Source organism: Netta rufina (genome assembly GCF_964035555.1).
Source record: "Netta rufina genome assembly, chromosome: 1".
Taxonomy (NCBI): Eukaryota; Metazoa; Chordata; class Aves; order Anseriformes; family Anatidae; genus Netta; species Netta rufina.
The window spans coordinates 3,614,842-3,632,444 of NC_140123.1; the positions used below are offsets into that span (position 1 = coordinate 3,614,842).

Genomic DNA, 17,603 nt, shown 5'->3' on the forward strand with positions numbered 1-17,603 from the left:
AGGAGTTCAAACACAGCATCTGGGAGGAAGATACAGAAACAGGCCCAGTGCTCACGAGAAAGATGCCAAGATTTTGATATCCCCAATGAAAAAACGTCCAGAATGGAGGAATTGACTGATCATGCGTGGCCTGGGAGCACATGATAACCACAGAGCAGGAGGAAAGGATGAATTTCTGCTGGCCAGCTGGTGAACACAGCACCCCAAGGGTTTATCTGCAGCCCCAGCTGAGCAGTTTTATGGTTAGGAGTCTTCAGACCACAACTTATCAGTCCTAAACAAAATAATTAAGAAATATCGTGAAAGCCTCACAGTAATCTCTTATTAGGCCACACCATGCAGGTTCACTCTTATAAGAAAGAGAAACAAATGAGAATGGGTTTTCCAATTTTATTGTAGGAAAGCACGTAAGGGGTTTTGATCTCTGTACAAGTGGAAAATTTCTTCACTGCTTCGTTTAGGCACTAAGCCTTTCCCACCACTACCACCCCCTTTAAAAAAAAAAAAAAAAAAAAAAAAAAAAACCACAAAAAAACTGATTTGTGAACACAGGTAGCATTTGGCTGCTGCACTACAAAGTTTCATGTATTAAGTGCTCCTAGAAAATCCCACGAAAGATTGCCACAAATCGCTCAAATCGGAATATCAAATTTAGGTTTGAGGCCCTCTGTGAACAGAGGGCGACAAAAAAAGGGGCTGCAGATTACAGGACCGAACGTTTGGGTCTCTGACCACAAGTCCTGTTGGTAAGGGGCTCCCTGGCCCTGGCACTCAGCACAGCTGCTTCAGGAGCATGTTCAGCTCCTGCAACACCTCAGGCAGGCTTTAACTGCCAGAAGTGCTGCTGAATTATGAAACTAAACAGCTTTTCCCATCGCAGCACCAGTTCAGGCCAAGACCAGGACTCAGAAACAGATTCTGTACGACTTAGTGGTAAGGGATTCCATCTTTTTTTCAACCCCTGCTATTTAATCGCAGCATTTCTAAAGGCATACAAGTGTGCAACAGGAGAGTGGGTTAAAATTCAGAGAGACAGAGGGATGTACAACTCCCTTTCATGTAAACCAAAAAGGTAACACCCTGCTGTGTTGCTACCACTCCAAGGCCCTTCCCACACAAGGACAATAACACTTCAGATTTTTTTTTTTTTGGTTAAGGATTTAGGTACCAACGCGAAAATACAAGTTTTAGACAAAAAAAAAATATATCAAACCTCATTAGTTTCATCTCAGAGTATTGTTAAAATTAAAAAAAGCAGAGATTTACATGCCTGAGCATTTACACAGTAAACAGCTTCAGCAGAAAACCTAAAGGCTTTAAGGAGTTCTGGCCCAGCGCAGTTATTACTGGAATGCTGACTGAGAATTGCCTCGATTTTGTTGATTCAATACAGAAATAACATTTCCTCGAAACTCCTCAGCTACCTGAATAACTCCTGCATCAGTCTATCTGCTTCGAACAGTGACCAACGTTCTTCAGCACCTTTACTTTTCTGGCTGACACGTTTTGTAGAAGCGTAACACTGTTCTGGTTTGGTGCCTTGGAACGCAGCACATGGGTTTCGTTTTCAACCCAACAACCCCCTAAATGTATTTCTCTTAGTGGCAGGTTTCACCGCCTGGCAGGTTTGGGCATGATATAAACTTTGACGGGTTTGCTGAAGGGTATGGTCCCCTCGATGCCGTTTTCAGGCTGCGGGAGAGCCTCCATGCTCTCGTTCCAGGTCGATTTGGGAACCTTAGCAGTCGCCTTGCTCCGGTTGGAATTGTAGGCCAGCAGCAGCCGCACTTCAATCTGACACGGCTCTGAGGAGAAAAAAAACAGAACAAGCCAAACATGAGTCCCTCATGGAGTGAACAAGCAATGCTGAACGAAATTTTGTCTTATGTATTCTAATTCTAGGGTGAGAGATCAGAATCTAGCCTGGTGTTTGGAAACACAACCTTGTCATCGCAGGCAGCACAGAATTAAGCGCTGCTTTATTCCCTTCTGCCTCTTTGTCATAGCTTAAAAAGAAAATCCTATGAGTAAATTCAAAATAAACTTCAAATAGAACTGTTAGAAGTTATTCCAACCCAATAATGATAAATTCATTAAAAAGCAGAGAACTAGCAGGCCTTCCCCTCTGTATTTACGGCAGGATCAAGTAAAATCCAGATGATGTCTGGGAAGACCCACAGCACAGGAGATTACTTGAAGATTCCCTTCAGCTGGAGGTCCTGCAAGCCAGCTTTTTGCCCTGTTTTTCAATCTCAGCAGTTAGACAAATATTCCCGATACTGCCCACAAGGTGATCTCACTTTGTTCTCCTCCCAGCGGTCATAATGAAAGCAGGCTTTTAGCCCACACAGAACAACCGAGCAGCAGAGCATGCTGGGCTAAATGTCAAAATTTTTCCCTTCTAGGCTGAAAAACACGATCCTTTTAGGTTTTTCTTACAGAGCACATTATCGAGACCTACAGGCAACTATGTAATTTAGAGATGAGAGGCCCAGCACTGCAGTGGCACTCTGAGACCTCATCGGCACCAGATGGAGCACAAAAAATAACCTTTTTTCCACGGTTATACCACAGTTCAGCTAACACCACCCTAAGATTCACCGTTTTGCCACAGCTCCTCTTCAATTTGTAGCTTCACAGCCACTGCTACTGCTTCTCATCTCCAAGACTTAAACCCCCTTTTTTATTTGAGCATCCTCCTTCCTGGGCGCACACTTTTTACTGGCCTAAGTGAATTTATTTTTCATAAATTAAGGCAATTTTATTTTGTCTATTGCTTTGAATTCTGGTCCTGTTCTCTCAACCCATCCCAGCTTGACGTCCACTCCACATTTTTATATGCCTAAGTGCCGATGTCAAAGTTATTAACTAAAATACTGGCTAGGGGAGACACCAGAGCAGAATCCCCTGGGATTAAAATGCTTTTCCTGCGTACACTGCAGAAGCAAAAATAAGGACCCAATTCAGGTCCCTCTGGTACAGGATCAACCTTTAAATCCAGATGCTTCCAGCTGCAGGAACAATACCATGTTTTGATTTGGAGAAGCAAAACAAAGATAAGCAGAATGAACAAATAGACTGTAGAGGTGCTATATAAAATGGAGTAAGTGGAACAGTAAAAAGAAAAAAAATCCCTTCATTAACAACGTAGATCACCAAATCCTATTAACAGAAAATAAACTGCTCAGAGAAAAAGCCCACATTTGAATAAATGTGGGCAGTTTAAAAGGAAACAGGAGAAAGGGAGCTGCCAAAAACTCTTTGCTTTTGTTGCTTGAAGCCCACAAGCCAATTACTTTCACAGGGAAGCACAAATGCCAACTGCGATGGAATATGAACAGCAACACAGCCACGTGAACTTGTACTGGTAGCGTTACCTGTCCATGCTGTATGCGAGAGGTAAACCTGAGTTATCAGCCTGTGCCTTCCAGGACCAGGATTTCGAAAGTCAGCGGGTTTGGGATGGATTAACTGCGCTTGTCCATCTGGATACAACACCTATAGGGGGAAAAAAAAACAAAAAACAAACTGAATGACAACTAGATTTGTACAAGGTGCACTCGTTTGGTGCTTTCAAATTCAGAAGTCACTGACACTGTTAATAAAACACACAATTATTTGCAATTTAGAGGTATTGGCATCCTTATGCAAACCACCCCTAAGGCACAATCTTGGCATTTGTGTCAAGCGACTGCTTACCTGAACTTTAACGGTTCCCTGGGGATCCTGCACGTGTTCCAGAGTCGCGTCGATGTCCAGTGCCACGACCAACCCCGAGGTAAACCTCAGAGGGTTATCGGATTCACCCGTCGGCTCAATGATATTCGCACTCGCTCTGTGGAGCTGCAAGAGGCCAAACGGTTGTGAAAAATAAGGGAGGAAAAAAAAAAAAGGGAAGAGAGAATCATTACTGTTCTTAACAGAGAAATTGCGCGTGAACTTTGGATCATTTCAGATACTGCCAGGAATTATTAAATCTTCCTGACTTTTAGCAATAGTCTTAGCGACGCTAGGTAAGGAGAAAAAGGTGATGAAATCACACCTATGAAATAACACTCCAATAATAAAGGAGTTGGACTAAATGCTCTTTGTGGCTCCCTTCCAACTTGGAACATGCTGCGAGTCCATGATAAAATCTTCATGGGCTATTAGGAACTATTTGGAAGCTGAAGACAGCCTGCAAGGCTACTGCATTTTAATTCTCTGCATTAAACTGACCCGCTCTGGAAGAGGAAGGTGGAGGAAGGTACTCTGTCGCAGCGTTGTTTGAAGAATCTTGACCACTTCCGAAGGTTTGGATGTCACAAGTCTGGGCATCAAGTCCAGCAATTTATCTACAAAACTGCCTTGCATACGCGGGAGCTCAGAGATGAAACACCTGTATTAAAATTGATTAAAAAAAAAAAGCTTATTTCAACATTTAATGGTGTTGTTATCTTCAGACAAGCTGGTTAATCTTTATATTTAGTTACAGTGACAGAATGAGACACAGATTCCATTTCTGATGCATAACTCATACTTAAAATAATTTTGGCTAGCTCTGTTGGGACCATACCTTGCGTTCAAGTTGACACCAATAACACAGAACTCATTTCTTAAGTCCTTTATCAACATAGAGCCTAGCAGGCAAAGGAATCTGGATTTGAATCTGGATTTGCACAGGAGGAGGTAGAAATGTTGAAGTGAAGTCAACAGCACAGTCATGAGAACCAGCTGCTGTAAGGATGCGTCCACACAAGAGTGCACGTGCCGCTCTCATGCTGTTTTGACAGTAAGAGCGCTAATTAAATGAAATTACAGGCAATTCCAGCACTCCGCATTCCATCTCAATGTCTCGAGGAAGAAATCCAGTTGGATGGAAGTGCCACTCCTCTTACAGTTGCTTTGTAAACTCTGGAGGTTGGTACATCTTGGGGAAGAGGTGCACGTGCCTCATTATGTTGTGCTCTTTCATGTGGCTCACTAAATTGCTGACTCATTAGAGGATCTAACATAGCCACGCACCCAAAACACGAATTGTCTGACCTCCTGCTGTAGGAAAGTTTCCAAAATGGCTTTGGTCTACCAATAAGAGTATTAATTGTTATGTTTGTGTAGTAAAATTTTAACAATTAAGCTAGAATCAGTAAGAAAAAAATAAGCTAGTTTAGAGGTCAAGAACAGAAGAGAATTCATTCCATAACAAGAGCTGCTCACAAGAGGAGAATTCGGTATTTCTTGTTCTTTATATAGAAGCAAAATTGGTCTAGCACTATACATCCCCACAAAACACTTTGTTAAACTGACTCCCTGGGGGCTTATTTGTTACTGTCAGCAACATTCCTGCCACATTTAGCAGGATTATTTTGTAAGCCCAGTAAATGCTTTGTGCAATTTGGTGAAGATATAGAATAAAAGGCGCTGTTTCTGTAGGTGAACAGCCTCTTGATCAACGTGCTCTCCTCCCTGCTTGTCAAGTCCAGCGTTGGGCTGTGTTTTCACCGAGGGTTAAGCCTGGACAGGAATTCTGGGCTTGTTCAAAAATCAGCTTCGGGTCCTAAAGCCCTGGAAGTGAGATTTTCTTCAAGATCCTGGTGATGCTCGAGAGGAGTTCAAAGTCCCTAAACGGAAGCCTCTGTCACGAGCTCATGGTTGGCAAGGATGGAGAAAAATCACCCTCGCCTAGGAATATGTGCTCTCTCCTGTGACTATCACTGCCCAGACAGCAAATTTCACCTACTCTGTCGTGTGATGCTGCTCAAATCTGGCAGGCTGAGGCTGCACGACCTAGACACGGGGATTTTACATGTAGAGGCGTTTTCTAGGCGACCTTACAGCTGACAAGATCTGTTGAAACTCAGTTTCTCTTTTGTGGAATTCCTCACGGCCTGTAGGTGTTGCATTCCTAAGACAAAGGGATTCAGTTTTGCTGATCCCAAGATCTAGCGTGAGGAAAAGACGGGAAGGAAGGGAAGAGTCCCATGCAGTGCCTACCAAATAAGCTAATTGTGATGGAATAGGTCCAACTCCCTTCTGTCACACTCAACCATCAAACATGTAAACAATAGGTAGAATGGAATTTAATCAAGAACTAGAGGTGGAATCTGCTCAGTCACCTCTGGATACCTGTCTCTGGTCTAGCTAATTCCCTTCTGACTCCAAGGAAAAACCTCTGCATCGCTAATCTGACCCATTTTAGACCTCCAAATGAGGGTAAAATGGAATAAGAACCTCTCTTTCTAGTGCAAAAAGAGCATAAGCAGTGGTCCACAGTGTAAATGTAAGATGATCCCCACGTTGAGTATGTAGATTGCCCACTTCTTAACTTCAAAGTTGGAAATTTGGCAAGAGGAAAAAGAGAAATTCCCCTTTTGTCACACTCCTGATTCGATGTTTAGAATGGAGTTTCCTTCATGCTTTATCGTTATCTCATGACAGCAGGCCCTAATGTAGGAGAGCAACGGGGGAAGGGAGATGTGAATGGATGAAAAATGAATGGGATATTCCCCGATGGTAACGAGCTTTAATGGGCCCAGGTAATTTGATAGCAATCATCACAGCTTCTGCATTTACTTGAAGTGAATGAGGGATCACAAAGCACCTCCAAACGCTTTGCAAAGATGTGAAAAATGCTCCAAGTACAGAAAAACCCCACACGAACTCCAGAGAGATCTGAAAGGGCCTTCGGTATAGAACTGCTCGTCCCAGCACACTGCTGAAGAGGTGGGATTTTGTAACAGCCTCTTTCAGAGCCTGACCCGTAGGTTCAGTGAGCAAAAGGGAAAACAAATATCCTATATTTAGGGCAGAATTCCCCCATTATATGGCTATGAATTTATTTCATTTTATTTCAGTTTTACATACTTAGGAAAGCCAAGTTTGGCACATTCTAGACCAAGTTACGTACAGAAGAATTGTCACCAGCCTTCAGAACATTTCACATCAACTTCAGTTTTAAAATACAAAGCAAAAAAGCAATGGAATTTCTCACCTCTGAAAGGAATCTACTTCCTGTAGGAACTTCTCACACATCCCAAAAAGGGGTTCCACTCTGTAATGAAGATAACATTCCTCAGTTTATTTTTGCATGAAGAAAACTGGCTCTGTGGTCATAAGCATTGAGGTGTTTTGAAATCCAGTTCAAGCTCCTTAAAACTGTAAGATCTTAAAGACAATTCCAGAAATGCATTCTCCCCAGGAGAAAAAAAAAAATCAGCTGCCATTTTCCTGCCTCCATCCACAGCCCCCTCCACAAGAAATCCCTTGTGTTTGCAGAAGGCACTAAGTTCCCAAAGCCATGGCTAGAAAATATTAACTTTCCACCCATAAAAGAGGGTAAGAGGCAAATATATCACAGACCTCTATGGCAACACAGCAAATTGATAGCAACAGATTCAAAGCAAAAGTAAGGAAAAAAAAGGATTTAAACCACCTTGCTCTAACTCCGCTAGATGAACTTCTAATTCTAGAGCCATTTAAACCCAAGCATAACCTTATTCACCTGGGCAGCCAAAATGAACTACACAGAGCCTCTTCTGTTACCTGAACTGTGCATTTTGGCTGTCCCACAAACGTTGGTAGTAAATGAGTCAAAAAGGCAATTCTTTCCTGATGATTTAAGCTCAAAACAAAGTAATGTGGCTGTTGCATTCTTCAATGTGTCATTTTTTCCTCATTTAAATATGACCCAAGTTTCAATTCTAAGACACTCTGGACAATGTTTTTAACGTATGTAATGTTTTTACCCTAGTTTTCTTCTTGCATGTTTGTACCTGAGAGAGCTCATCTCTCCCAACACGTCTTCCCAATAATTTTGTCATCTGATTTAGTACCGTGCCATTACGTAGCTACACCAAAGACACAAGGTTCTTCATTCTGCAACTGCTTATTGCTAAGCCACGATGTTTTCTGTGTAGAATTTAGCCTTGACACTCTGCGAAACAAAGTTTGAGGATACAAAGCTTCCAGGTAACCCTACGAAGCTCTTCTCACCGTCCTTACCCTCTGGCGGTGCGCGCCGTCACTATCAGCTGTAAAGCCTTTGCCTGCAGTCTCATGTGGTGGATAATGACCACTTGCTTGTTTTCCACCCCGCTGTACATGAATTCCATCTTGTACGTTTCTTCCACGATCTGTCAGACAGACACCACGGGGGTAACAAGCCATCAGACTTCAATTTTTGTTGCCCAGTCGCGGGCAACAAAAATTTATCTGCTGAATAGATGGGCTTAAGTAGACAAGAGAAGTGCTGAAATTAATAGCACTGGGCTCAGTAAAACTGTACAGAAGCAACAACTTACGAGTTATTTAATAAGATTCCCTCACCTTGCGCTGACGGGAAGTGATCTACACTCACCATCACAACAGGAAAAACTTCCCTGGGGGTCCACATGCTGCTAAGAAGGGCACCCAAGAACGACAGTTCAATTAGAGGAGATTTAAGAAGCTGATAGGCTTCTGTTTTCCCTAGGGACAACTGTCAACAGCACAGGAGGTTGTGATGCACAGCAGTAGCTGCCTCTTAAAACATTTTAATTAACTGGAGACTCAAAATGTCAGCCTAACTTCCCAGCAGATCCAGGAACTTGCTTTTACCTTAGATTTGTTTCCGGATTATTGAATAGCTCATTTTGTCCCTGAAGATAGAAGAACTTAGCTTTTTGTTTTGTTTGATGATCTGATCCTGGAAAAAAACATCACAAACAGCTCTCCACTCTTTCTTACTATTCAGGAAGACGTGTGTGATGTTTGCCTTTTTCCAGTGGTCATAAATCTCCCCAGTGCCACCTGATTTGATCTTTTGAAGATGACAGAAACTGCTCTGCTTTGGGGAGTTAAGATTTACTCGGACAGACTGTGGTAGAAGGTCAGAAATGCGTTGTTGTCACATGGCCAAGGAGGCTTGGATCTGAGGACTTGCCTCCAGATCTGGATCCCTGGATCTGAGGACGCAGCCCCGGCTGCTTCAGCCTCACCTGCTTGGCCGCAGCAGATGCCAACGCGTTCTGTTTCAGGTACAGAGGAGCCGCCACGTTCCACAGCTTCTCCTGCAAGGCCTACAAAAGAAAATGAAGAAATGTGATCATAAACAAACACCCAGTTGAGTCTAAGCATTACAACCCTGTGCTAGATGAAATGGGCTTAGGAACAGGGAATGTGCCCCGTTTCTTGGCTCTACACCAACAGGTTGTTTGAAAGAGCAGGGCAAAGGTTTCTTCTTGCTTTTAAGCACAACCCAGGGCACTGAAGCCTCCAAAATCTGTGTTTTTATATAAGCACACCCAGACACCTACATAGCTATAAAATAAGAAACTGAAGTTGAGAACAACATTAACAATGCTGGGAACGAGGGGCTGGCTGAGCTGCAGACTTTTCAAGTACTTTTTTAAGGAGAACTTCATGCAGAACACAGCCGCTTATTAGCGAAACAATAACCCACTGCATTATCACCTCCTTGAGACTAAGAGCTGGGCATTCTCAGATTGCAGGCAGAAAGTGGAAACAATAACAACTGTCCCCAGAAACGCACCCACGCCGTCATATTTCTGAACCTTCCTGTTGACAGTTTCCACCCCCCTTTTTGCCCAAAAAGATCCTGGAGTTACTGAGCGTAATACAGCTGCTGGTATTGGCACTATAGAAACCCCATTTGCTTTTTGGTTTATGTTAAAAACAATCAAGAAGGTTTTACTGGATGATTTATATCACTTTTGTTTGTTTTAAAGCTGCCTGACCTCAGATACAAGCACACCCAAAAGTGGCTGTAGCCAAAGCTCAAGAACCTGCACGCTGTATCGTTCACCTAGGCTGGCCCCAGAATCCCATTTAAAAATGGGATCTCCTCGAAGGGCAGGGTACGTAGAGCCTTTTAGAGTCCAGAAGTTTTTGGCATTTGAGGGAAAATTAAAATGCTTTTTTCCCCTCCAGTAGTTTCTGTTGTGGTGGGAAAAGAAACAATTGGAAAGAAATCTACTGAAAAGGGCTGCTCTGACACTAAGGTTCTTTCTGCTGCCTCAAAATTCCTAATTGCATGATATTAGGAGTTAGTTTTCATTTCAGCCACGTTGCTTACTCCTCTCCATCACTGAGACACTGACTGTTTCTTCTACAGCTCAAGGAAAGAACGGCTTGGGCAGTGTTTACCCACTTCTTCCAGACAGAGCACTGCAGGGTGGCTCACTCCAGTCAGCCCCTGGAGAAAGGCACCGAGGCCATCTCCAAACACTGGTCCCCTGCACATTCTGCTTTGGGAGAAGCTCTGGATTTTGGAGAATCATAGAATGGTTTGGGTTGGAAGTGGTCCTCGATTAAGGATAATTAATTCCTCAATTAACTACAAAGGGAATTGTAACACCACTCATCTACAACGTTTTCTTTGGGTTAGAAACATATTCCAAGGAGCTGAGGGCTGCTGTATTCTAAGAAGCAGCTACGTATTTAGAGAAATTGAAATTCCTTCTTGGTTTTACGTAACAAAGCTCTTACTGCATCCCTTCTGGAAACTTGTTTGCGGTCTCTCCATACGTACAGGTTATGTTTGAGGACTTAAACACTTAAACTCACTCACACGCTGTTGTCAGCTTAAAGCTTAAGGAGCAAAGCAAAAAACTGAGTTCCTGTTTAAGCTGACTTCAAAAAGGGTCGCTGCCGTGGCATCAGAAGAACCACTTCGTCTGCTAATACCAAACGGACAGATCATTTCAGCATGGTAAAGCACGACTGATATTTTGCTCAATCAAGCCTTAAGAATTCCTCTGGCATTGGTGCCAAAAAAGCTGGCTACAAAAGAGTCTAGAAAAGCTCCACTTTCAGCAGCAGTTTAGCAAAAAGCATTCCAGCGGTCTCTTGCAGAGAAAAGCGAACTCTCTTAATGTGAAAGGCTGCAGAGTGGCTGTTCCCACTGTGATTTCTGTTAGGAAATAAGCTCTTTGCTGGCAAAATGCACGTGAGCCAACAGAAGTTGTACGTGCAACAGCAGAGCTGTGCGATGGTGTGTTATCTGCAAAGTTACCACATAAATTATTTGCCACAGAAGGGAAGCAGGGATATCAGAAATCCGCTGGATCTGAGCTTTCATCACGGATCAGTTTTCATTTACAAAGTTCATCACTGCCACGGATTGGGGGCATTGTGAAGAAGAGCCCTAGAAAGCCAGCTGAAGTCAAACCTTGATGAGGAGCAGCTGACACTGCAGGTAAGTCGCCGTGAAGTCTGCCATCCCTGCCAGCTCCGACTGCAGCTCCCCAAGCCTCTGAAGATCACTGAAGCAAAAGAAGAAAAAAAAAAAAAAAGTGTTGAGACAGCAGGAGGCTGAAATGCACACAGAACGCAGCAGGCAGCTATCCCTGCATCCTGCTTTTTCCTCACCCTGAGAACGGGCAGCAGAAGCAGCAGGAAAACACGCTCTACAAAACAGTTTGCACCTTGGGACTTGGCATCTCCGTTTTTCCTGGAGGCCGGCGGAGGCAGCAGTAAGTCTGTCAGCCCACGTTACTCCGCGGCCCTACGGGAACCACAGGGCAGAGCAGTTCCAGATTTCACTCCAAAAGTGAAAAAGCTCCAGCTTTCCCCAGCAGCTAACGAGGCGTTTGCGTTACGCTGCTGGGAAATCTACCTACTCCTGGTGGCTGGGAAAGGATGCTTGGAACACGCTGGGCTCGTGTAAGCAGGCAGCTCTGAAATATAGCTGCCTTTTCAAAACAAACTCCAAGCTGCTGTACTGATACCTGCCCAACTGGCTGCTGCCTGTGGTCTGGTACAGTTATTTCTTGTAAATCAAACAGCCATCTAAGGGACTTTTATCCTGACAGGTTAAAAAATAGATGGTTAATGGAACACGGAAAGGCTTAGTTCTCTACTCTTCAGGATGTTTTAAAGCATGCATTAAGGAAACAAAATTCATTTTTGGTTCTGCGACAAAAACTAAGTTGGATAATGTGGATTTAACATCTTCGTTCTCTGCATTTTGCTTTGATCCAAAGGTGTACTAAAATTGTCTTTCTACTTTCAGATTTCCTACTGTATTATCAAAAAATGTGTTGGTTTTTTCCCCTTCAGGTAACCCTTTTCGTTTGGTGCATATTTATCTTCGTACCTACGATACAATTCCGGAACTTGAGCTCTGCTACACCCGAAGCCTGTCATCTGGCACCACATCCATGAGACGCTCTGGATTTGCCACCAAAAGAAAATCTTCCCTAAGCCTTCCCTGAAGGCAGGGGCAGCAGAACCAGCCTCGCACTGACTCAATTCCACCTTTTCCAGGGGATAAGAGAGAGCTAACGTGGAGCAGGATGGCATCCTGCAGCTACAACCTACTCAGAGCCTCCGTTTCCCAGTCCTGTGTGGTTCCCACCACCACCAATCCTATTTTCTTACAGATCTTAAACAGATTTCAACGTCCCTGCGAGACAAAAAAAAATAAATCCTGCCGTACAGACAGAGAAACTAAACCCCAAAGACCAAATTACTAAAAAGCCTGCACAGTTTCAGCTGTGAAGCCTGGGGGCAGAGTGTCAGGCCTGAGCGTGGTTCGAAATGCCAGTCACCAGCAGCCACCAGGAGGTCTGCATTACTTCCCCCGATGACAATAAGGAGGGAGCCGTGTTCCACCACAGGATGGCTGCTGTTTTCCTCCTACTTCCCTCTTCCCAGCACCAAAATCGTTAGAGCAGCAAAAAAAATCTTCCCCTCTGCAAAATAACCTTCAGCACCCTTTTGTTTTTGTCTTAAATCCTTCCTTCTCCTAAGGGGGGAAAAAAACCAGCTGGGTTAGCACAGCTCCTGGGTGGTGATGCTTGAAAAAAAATTTAAAAAGCCAAGCAAATGATTTCCACCAGCTCCAAACCGTTGCTGTCCTTTGCTGCACATCAGCTGCGCGTGCAGCCATCTCAGGCACGACTGCTGGCCTCAAAATGGAAACTGTTCCCAGCCCCTGAGGTTCCCAGCGTTTCATTGTGCCGCTGAGATTTCAGATGCTTTGCCAAGAGATAACCTGCTCAAAGCATTTCCTGCACTCAGGGCTCCCAGGCTGCGTGCTGCAGCTTCAAAACAGCTGAGGAGAAGCCACGTAGCTCTCAGAAGCAGGTTTTCAGCGAGGAGCACGCTGTTTATTCTCCACTGCAGGTGGGTGTGAAAGCAATTTGCAGCTACACGCACAGAAAAGGCAGATTTTTTTGGGGGAAAAAAAGCTTTCTGGAATTCTGTAATCCAAATAAAGCACATTAGACCATTTTGCTAACTCTCAAAACTAAGGCTCTTGTCCTCTTTCCAAGCAGACAGATCGCACTGAAAGGATCCTTTTCAAGTGCTTTGTTTGTGCAAATCAGGCCCGAGATGAAACGGGGAAGGCAGCATAAAACTCACAGTCAGAAGCCACACTGTAACCTCATCTATCCAGAGAGCAGCACGCAGTAACATTGTCTCTTCCATAAAAAAACCTCTCTGAATTTCAAACTGATGAAGAAGACAAAGTCCTTTAACAGTGGGACTTGTGACAGGAACCCAACAGAGCAACAGAAGCAGGTCCTCTCCTACAGGACCTAGAAACTGGACGACCGAAGGGGAAAACCCCACAAACAAGCTAAAAAAACAACCCTGTGCACATACATCACAAATAAGCTGATCAAAATGAGGCGCACGTACAGGGAGAGAACTTGAAATGGCACACTAGGCCATCATCCATAAAAACAAAGTATATTTTAAGTATATTTTCTGGTAAATGAGCAGTCCAAGATGCAGTACTCTCACCATACCCAGAAGAGACGTCCACCTAAAACCCTCACTGATTATTCAGTGCAGCAGAGCCAAGATCATCAGCTTTATTTTCAACAGCCCGTGAATTCTGCTTGGCCAAAGTGCTCTCGAGAGGAAGGCTTGGACTAAATGCCAAAGGCCAAAGAAAAACATTGACGTTCAGAAAGAAAGCAGCTACGTCAGAGAAGCTGCTGCTCCTACCCCATCTTCCGACGAGCAGGACAGGCACAGCCTTACCGAATGGTGAATTCCAGCAGCTCCTGTATGCCCTGCGGGTCGAGGTGCTGCAGGTTGTAAACCCTCTCCAGGCTCTGGTGCAAGAACTGCTGGGAAGGATCTTCGTGTGGTGTAATGCTGGGAGAGACGGGGGAGGACACCAGCTTCCTGCCTGGCAACTAAGCAGAAAGAAGCACGTGCATGCGACGGGAAGCCCAACACAAGTTAAGAGCCCTGCAAAATGCTGCTGCATTATTGAACTGCTACCAACTGCGAGCTCCAGTTCATTTCTCTGATTCAAAATTTACACCACGGCTTTGGAGTCTGTAAATTGTTCGTTAACGCTCTCTGTTTTACAATCTGTTTGTAGCTCGAGATCTTCAGATCAAACATCAGCGTGCCTTGGAGGGAAACATCTTCCTCATCCATTAACTACGAAGCCGTGAGATCGGGGGAAGTCCAAGACCACACAACCTGCAGTCCGGTTTATGAACTGTGACAGGATTTAGGACCGACTTCAATCCCACCTGTACTTCCAGGCAGGAAAAGCTTGCTTCAAAGTGGCAAGGAACACATCCGCGAATAAACTGTTTAGGTAGGAGAGAAGCCAAACGTTGCAAGACCTACAAAAGGCTGAGCTCCCCTTCCCCATAGGGGAAGCTTTACAAAAAGCTCCTGGGATCGTGCCTCTAGCATTCTTTTCTCAGCAGCAGAGCATGTGCTACCCTCACTTGAGAGCAATAACTTTATTCTCCTGCTAAATATTACAAAATCCATATTGTAGCAATTTAATATTTGGCTCTCCTTCCTGAACATCCACTTCAATATTCACTTTTGTGGGGAAAAAAATATTTCAGAATCAAAGTATTACAGGCTGGCGGACACGGAAGAGAGCAACAATATTCAAAACAGAGCGGGAAAGCACAAACCTGGGCGATTCAACTTACTCTTAAAGGAGGGACCAGATGAGAGAGACTGTCCCGAAGGTAGGCGTAGTGTCTGAATGTATGATCTGAAAACAGCGCTGGCATTGTTGGGCAACTCTTCGCGGCGTTGAAAATCAGAACCAGAACAGCAATGTCTATTGAAACGGATTGTTAACGAGAAATAAAACAACCACCAGAAGAGCTCTTTGGGGACGGCACGTTAAAAACAACTCAACAGCTTTTCCTTTGCTGGAGACTGTTTAGGAAGTTCTTTACAGGCAAAGAATGCTGAGCAAAACCCAAAGAGGCAGCTGTCAGGGCAGAGAGAAATGAAGTACAAAGAGCAAACACTACGGAACGGGACACATTGGAGAAAGGAGGCTACTGCCAGTGAGGCTCTGAGACAGCTCGAAGGATAGCAGCCAGTAAGGAGTTCACAAAAGGGACCTGAACCCGTTTCCCAACTCCTGCAAATCTTCTCCATCTGCGAGCTGCCAAGCATAAAGGCTCCAACCTGAGGAACCAGTTCCTCCTCCTCGCCCCAGATCCTTTCCAAGTTTTCAGCTGGAGCTATTCAGCCAGCTTCATTCAAACCTGCCTGGCACTCTGAATGAGAACACCCTTTGTTTTTAGCTAGCAGTTTACTCACTGGAACAGTACCATGCAGGTCTACCTTGTTGTTTCTGGCTCCCAAGGCTTTCTTCACAGAGCATTTCTCTGTAAAATTTGGTGGCAATTTACGTCCAGAACATTCTCTGGAATAACAATTCATGGTTTTCACCCCTCAAAGTTCCTTTGATCCTCAACTCCTAAGACAAATTGACTCAAATGATTCCTTAACTGTCTGATTAAGGATTTAGCTCTCTCCACCTGATCCCTGCCCTTTTCAATTCTCACAAGGTATTTAATCTGCTAGCTAATGGCCTCTGAGCTGTGAGAAAAATAAGGACTAGCTTCGCGGACCAGAGCAACTCCTTGCATGGAAAACCACTCAGCTAAAGCATTTTCCAGATTAGTGCAAGCTAAACATGTATTTTCACATCAAAGGGCTCATCTGGAAAGCCTAAACCTTGACAAATTGTTTGATAACCAGATCATTCATTATAACATTAAAAAAAGGCTAATTATACCACACTGGTGTTTATGAAGATGGTTACAGATAATGGTTATTCCATCATTTGCTGAGTAATAAAACTCAGTAATAAAAGTGACAAAGGGATTCAGAAATAGTCACGGGATTGCCTGCTAGTCTGGAATGGTTTAATAAACGTAAGCATCAGGAAAACACAAAGAAGTCTTTTACAGTCAAAGAGATTGTTTGGCTTCATTAAAAGGATACAGGCTGGATCATCCATGTCTGGTTCTGGAGTGTCAAAGAATGGATGTGTGCTCAGCAGCTCGGGGACTAATGGAAGCACCAAAGTGGGATGCCGGCTTCCCAAGAACTTCAAGCACCTGTGAACAGATTAAAACATTTCTTAGGAAACTTGTACATCGCAAAGTGCAATGTTTTAAGACATTATTGTACTGTAGGGGCACTTTGAGGTGTCAGGCAGCAAGAAAAAATCCTCCTGTTCAAGGCTACGTGCAAACTCGGGGCAGCACTGTCTCTTCAGGGCTAAGGATTTGTCTTAGAGTTTGAGAGAATCCAAGAAAACTGAAAAGACGGCTTGAAAAAAACAAGCAGTAATAAAAAATAGTTTACTTAAGCTGTCCAAGAGACAGTTAACAGCTGGAGCTATACAACCTAAGAAAAACTTTCATATTAAATGATAACTAAATAATAAATATTAAAAACTTTAAGTGTTTTTTCTTCAAAAAAAGCTAGAAGAGTAAGGAAGTAAAAGACTAAGCAAACAACAAAACAACCAAAAAAAACATTACAAAACCAAACCCTACTGAACTCGAAAAACAATGTAAGAGTATACTAGAAGGAAAAGCAGACTAGAAAACAGATTCTCCGGTAATAACCAAGAACTCCATCTCAGGCTATGTGCGCTGAAGCATCGCTTCCTTTGTCTCTTCCATTAAGCGACAAAAAACCCCTTAAGTGTTCATTATTTTTCCTCAGACAGAAAAAAAATCCCTCCACCAGCACGACGCCATGCAGCCAATCCCCTTGCCATGGCTGAGCTAGCCAGCTGCTGGAGAATATCACTACTCAACGCAGCACAAAACATTAATTGCACAGAGGAGGTAACTTTTAAACTGGAGGGTGAAAACAGCTTTTCTGGAAACCCTGAGAATGCTGTGACTGCTCGTAATACAGGTGTTTGTTTTTTTTTTTCCCCAGCATGGTCATCACTTCTGGATTCCCACAAGTATTGAGAAGCAAGGAAAATGTGGAGTTTCTCTGTCAGTTGTGAATATGTACAACATTTGCACAGCTGCCATTCCAAGGATTTACCCACCAACAGGATTTTAGACCCGTTATCTTCTTAGCTAGTTCAACATCTGCCTAAAACCTCAGTTTTTAAGGAAGTAGGAAACTAAGGAGACACACAAGGATGCTGAGCACACTTACTTCCAGATGGATTCTCTGTCTGTGGGATACTTCGTCAGGTTTTTCAGAAGTTCCACCAGCGCGAGATGGATGCCTTCTTTAGTTGAGACATTGGTGCAACACAGCAGCTCGTGCAGAGCTTCCCGAATGTCCCTTGAAGAATCCTAAAACAACAACAAAAAAAAAGAATCCTAGAACAACATTGTAAGCAAATCCTAAACAAC

The 17,603-nt window shown here is 43.7% G+C and overlaps 1 protein-coding gene across 2 annotated transcripts in view; it reads right to left on the reverse strand.

Moving 5' to 3' along the window:
• Window positions 1–535: 535 nt before the first annotated feature.
• The window catches only part of INTS4 (integrator complex subunit 4), a gene marked incomplete at its 5' end in the record, with an annotated part of 30,480 nt that continues 13,412 nt past the window's right edge, over window positions 536–17,603 (reverse strand). For both annotated transcript variants that reach the window (XM_084306553.1, XM_084306554.1), the window contains 12 exons: window positions 536–1,805; window positions 3,378–3,498; window positions 3,700–3,843; window positions 4,219–4,378; window positions 6,971–7,030; window positions 7,981–8,111; window positions 8,955–9,035; window positions 11,147–11,240; window positions 13,972–14,129; window positions 14,898–15,031; window positions 16,216–16,331; window positions 17,401–17,543. In XM_084306553.1, coding sequence (XP_084162679.1) covers window positions 1,612–1,805; window positions 3,378–3,498; window positions 3,700–3,843; window positions 4,219–4,378; window positions 6,971–7,030; window positions 7,981–8,111; window positions 8,955–9,035; window positions 11,147–11,240; window positions 13,972–14,129; window positions 14,898–15,031; window positions 16,216–16,331; window positions 17,401–17,543 — 1,536 coding nt within the window. In that variant the 3' untranslated portion in view covers window positions 536–1,611. The remainder of the gene's footprint in view (window positions 1,806–3,377; window positions 3,499–3,699; window positions 3,844–4,218; window positions 4,379–6,970; window positions 7,031–7,980; window positions 8,112–8,954; window positions 9,036–11,146; window positions 11,241–13,971; window positions 14,130–14,897; window positions 15,032–16,215; window positions 16,332–17,400; window positions 17,544–17,603) is intronic.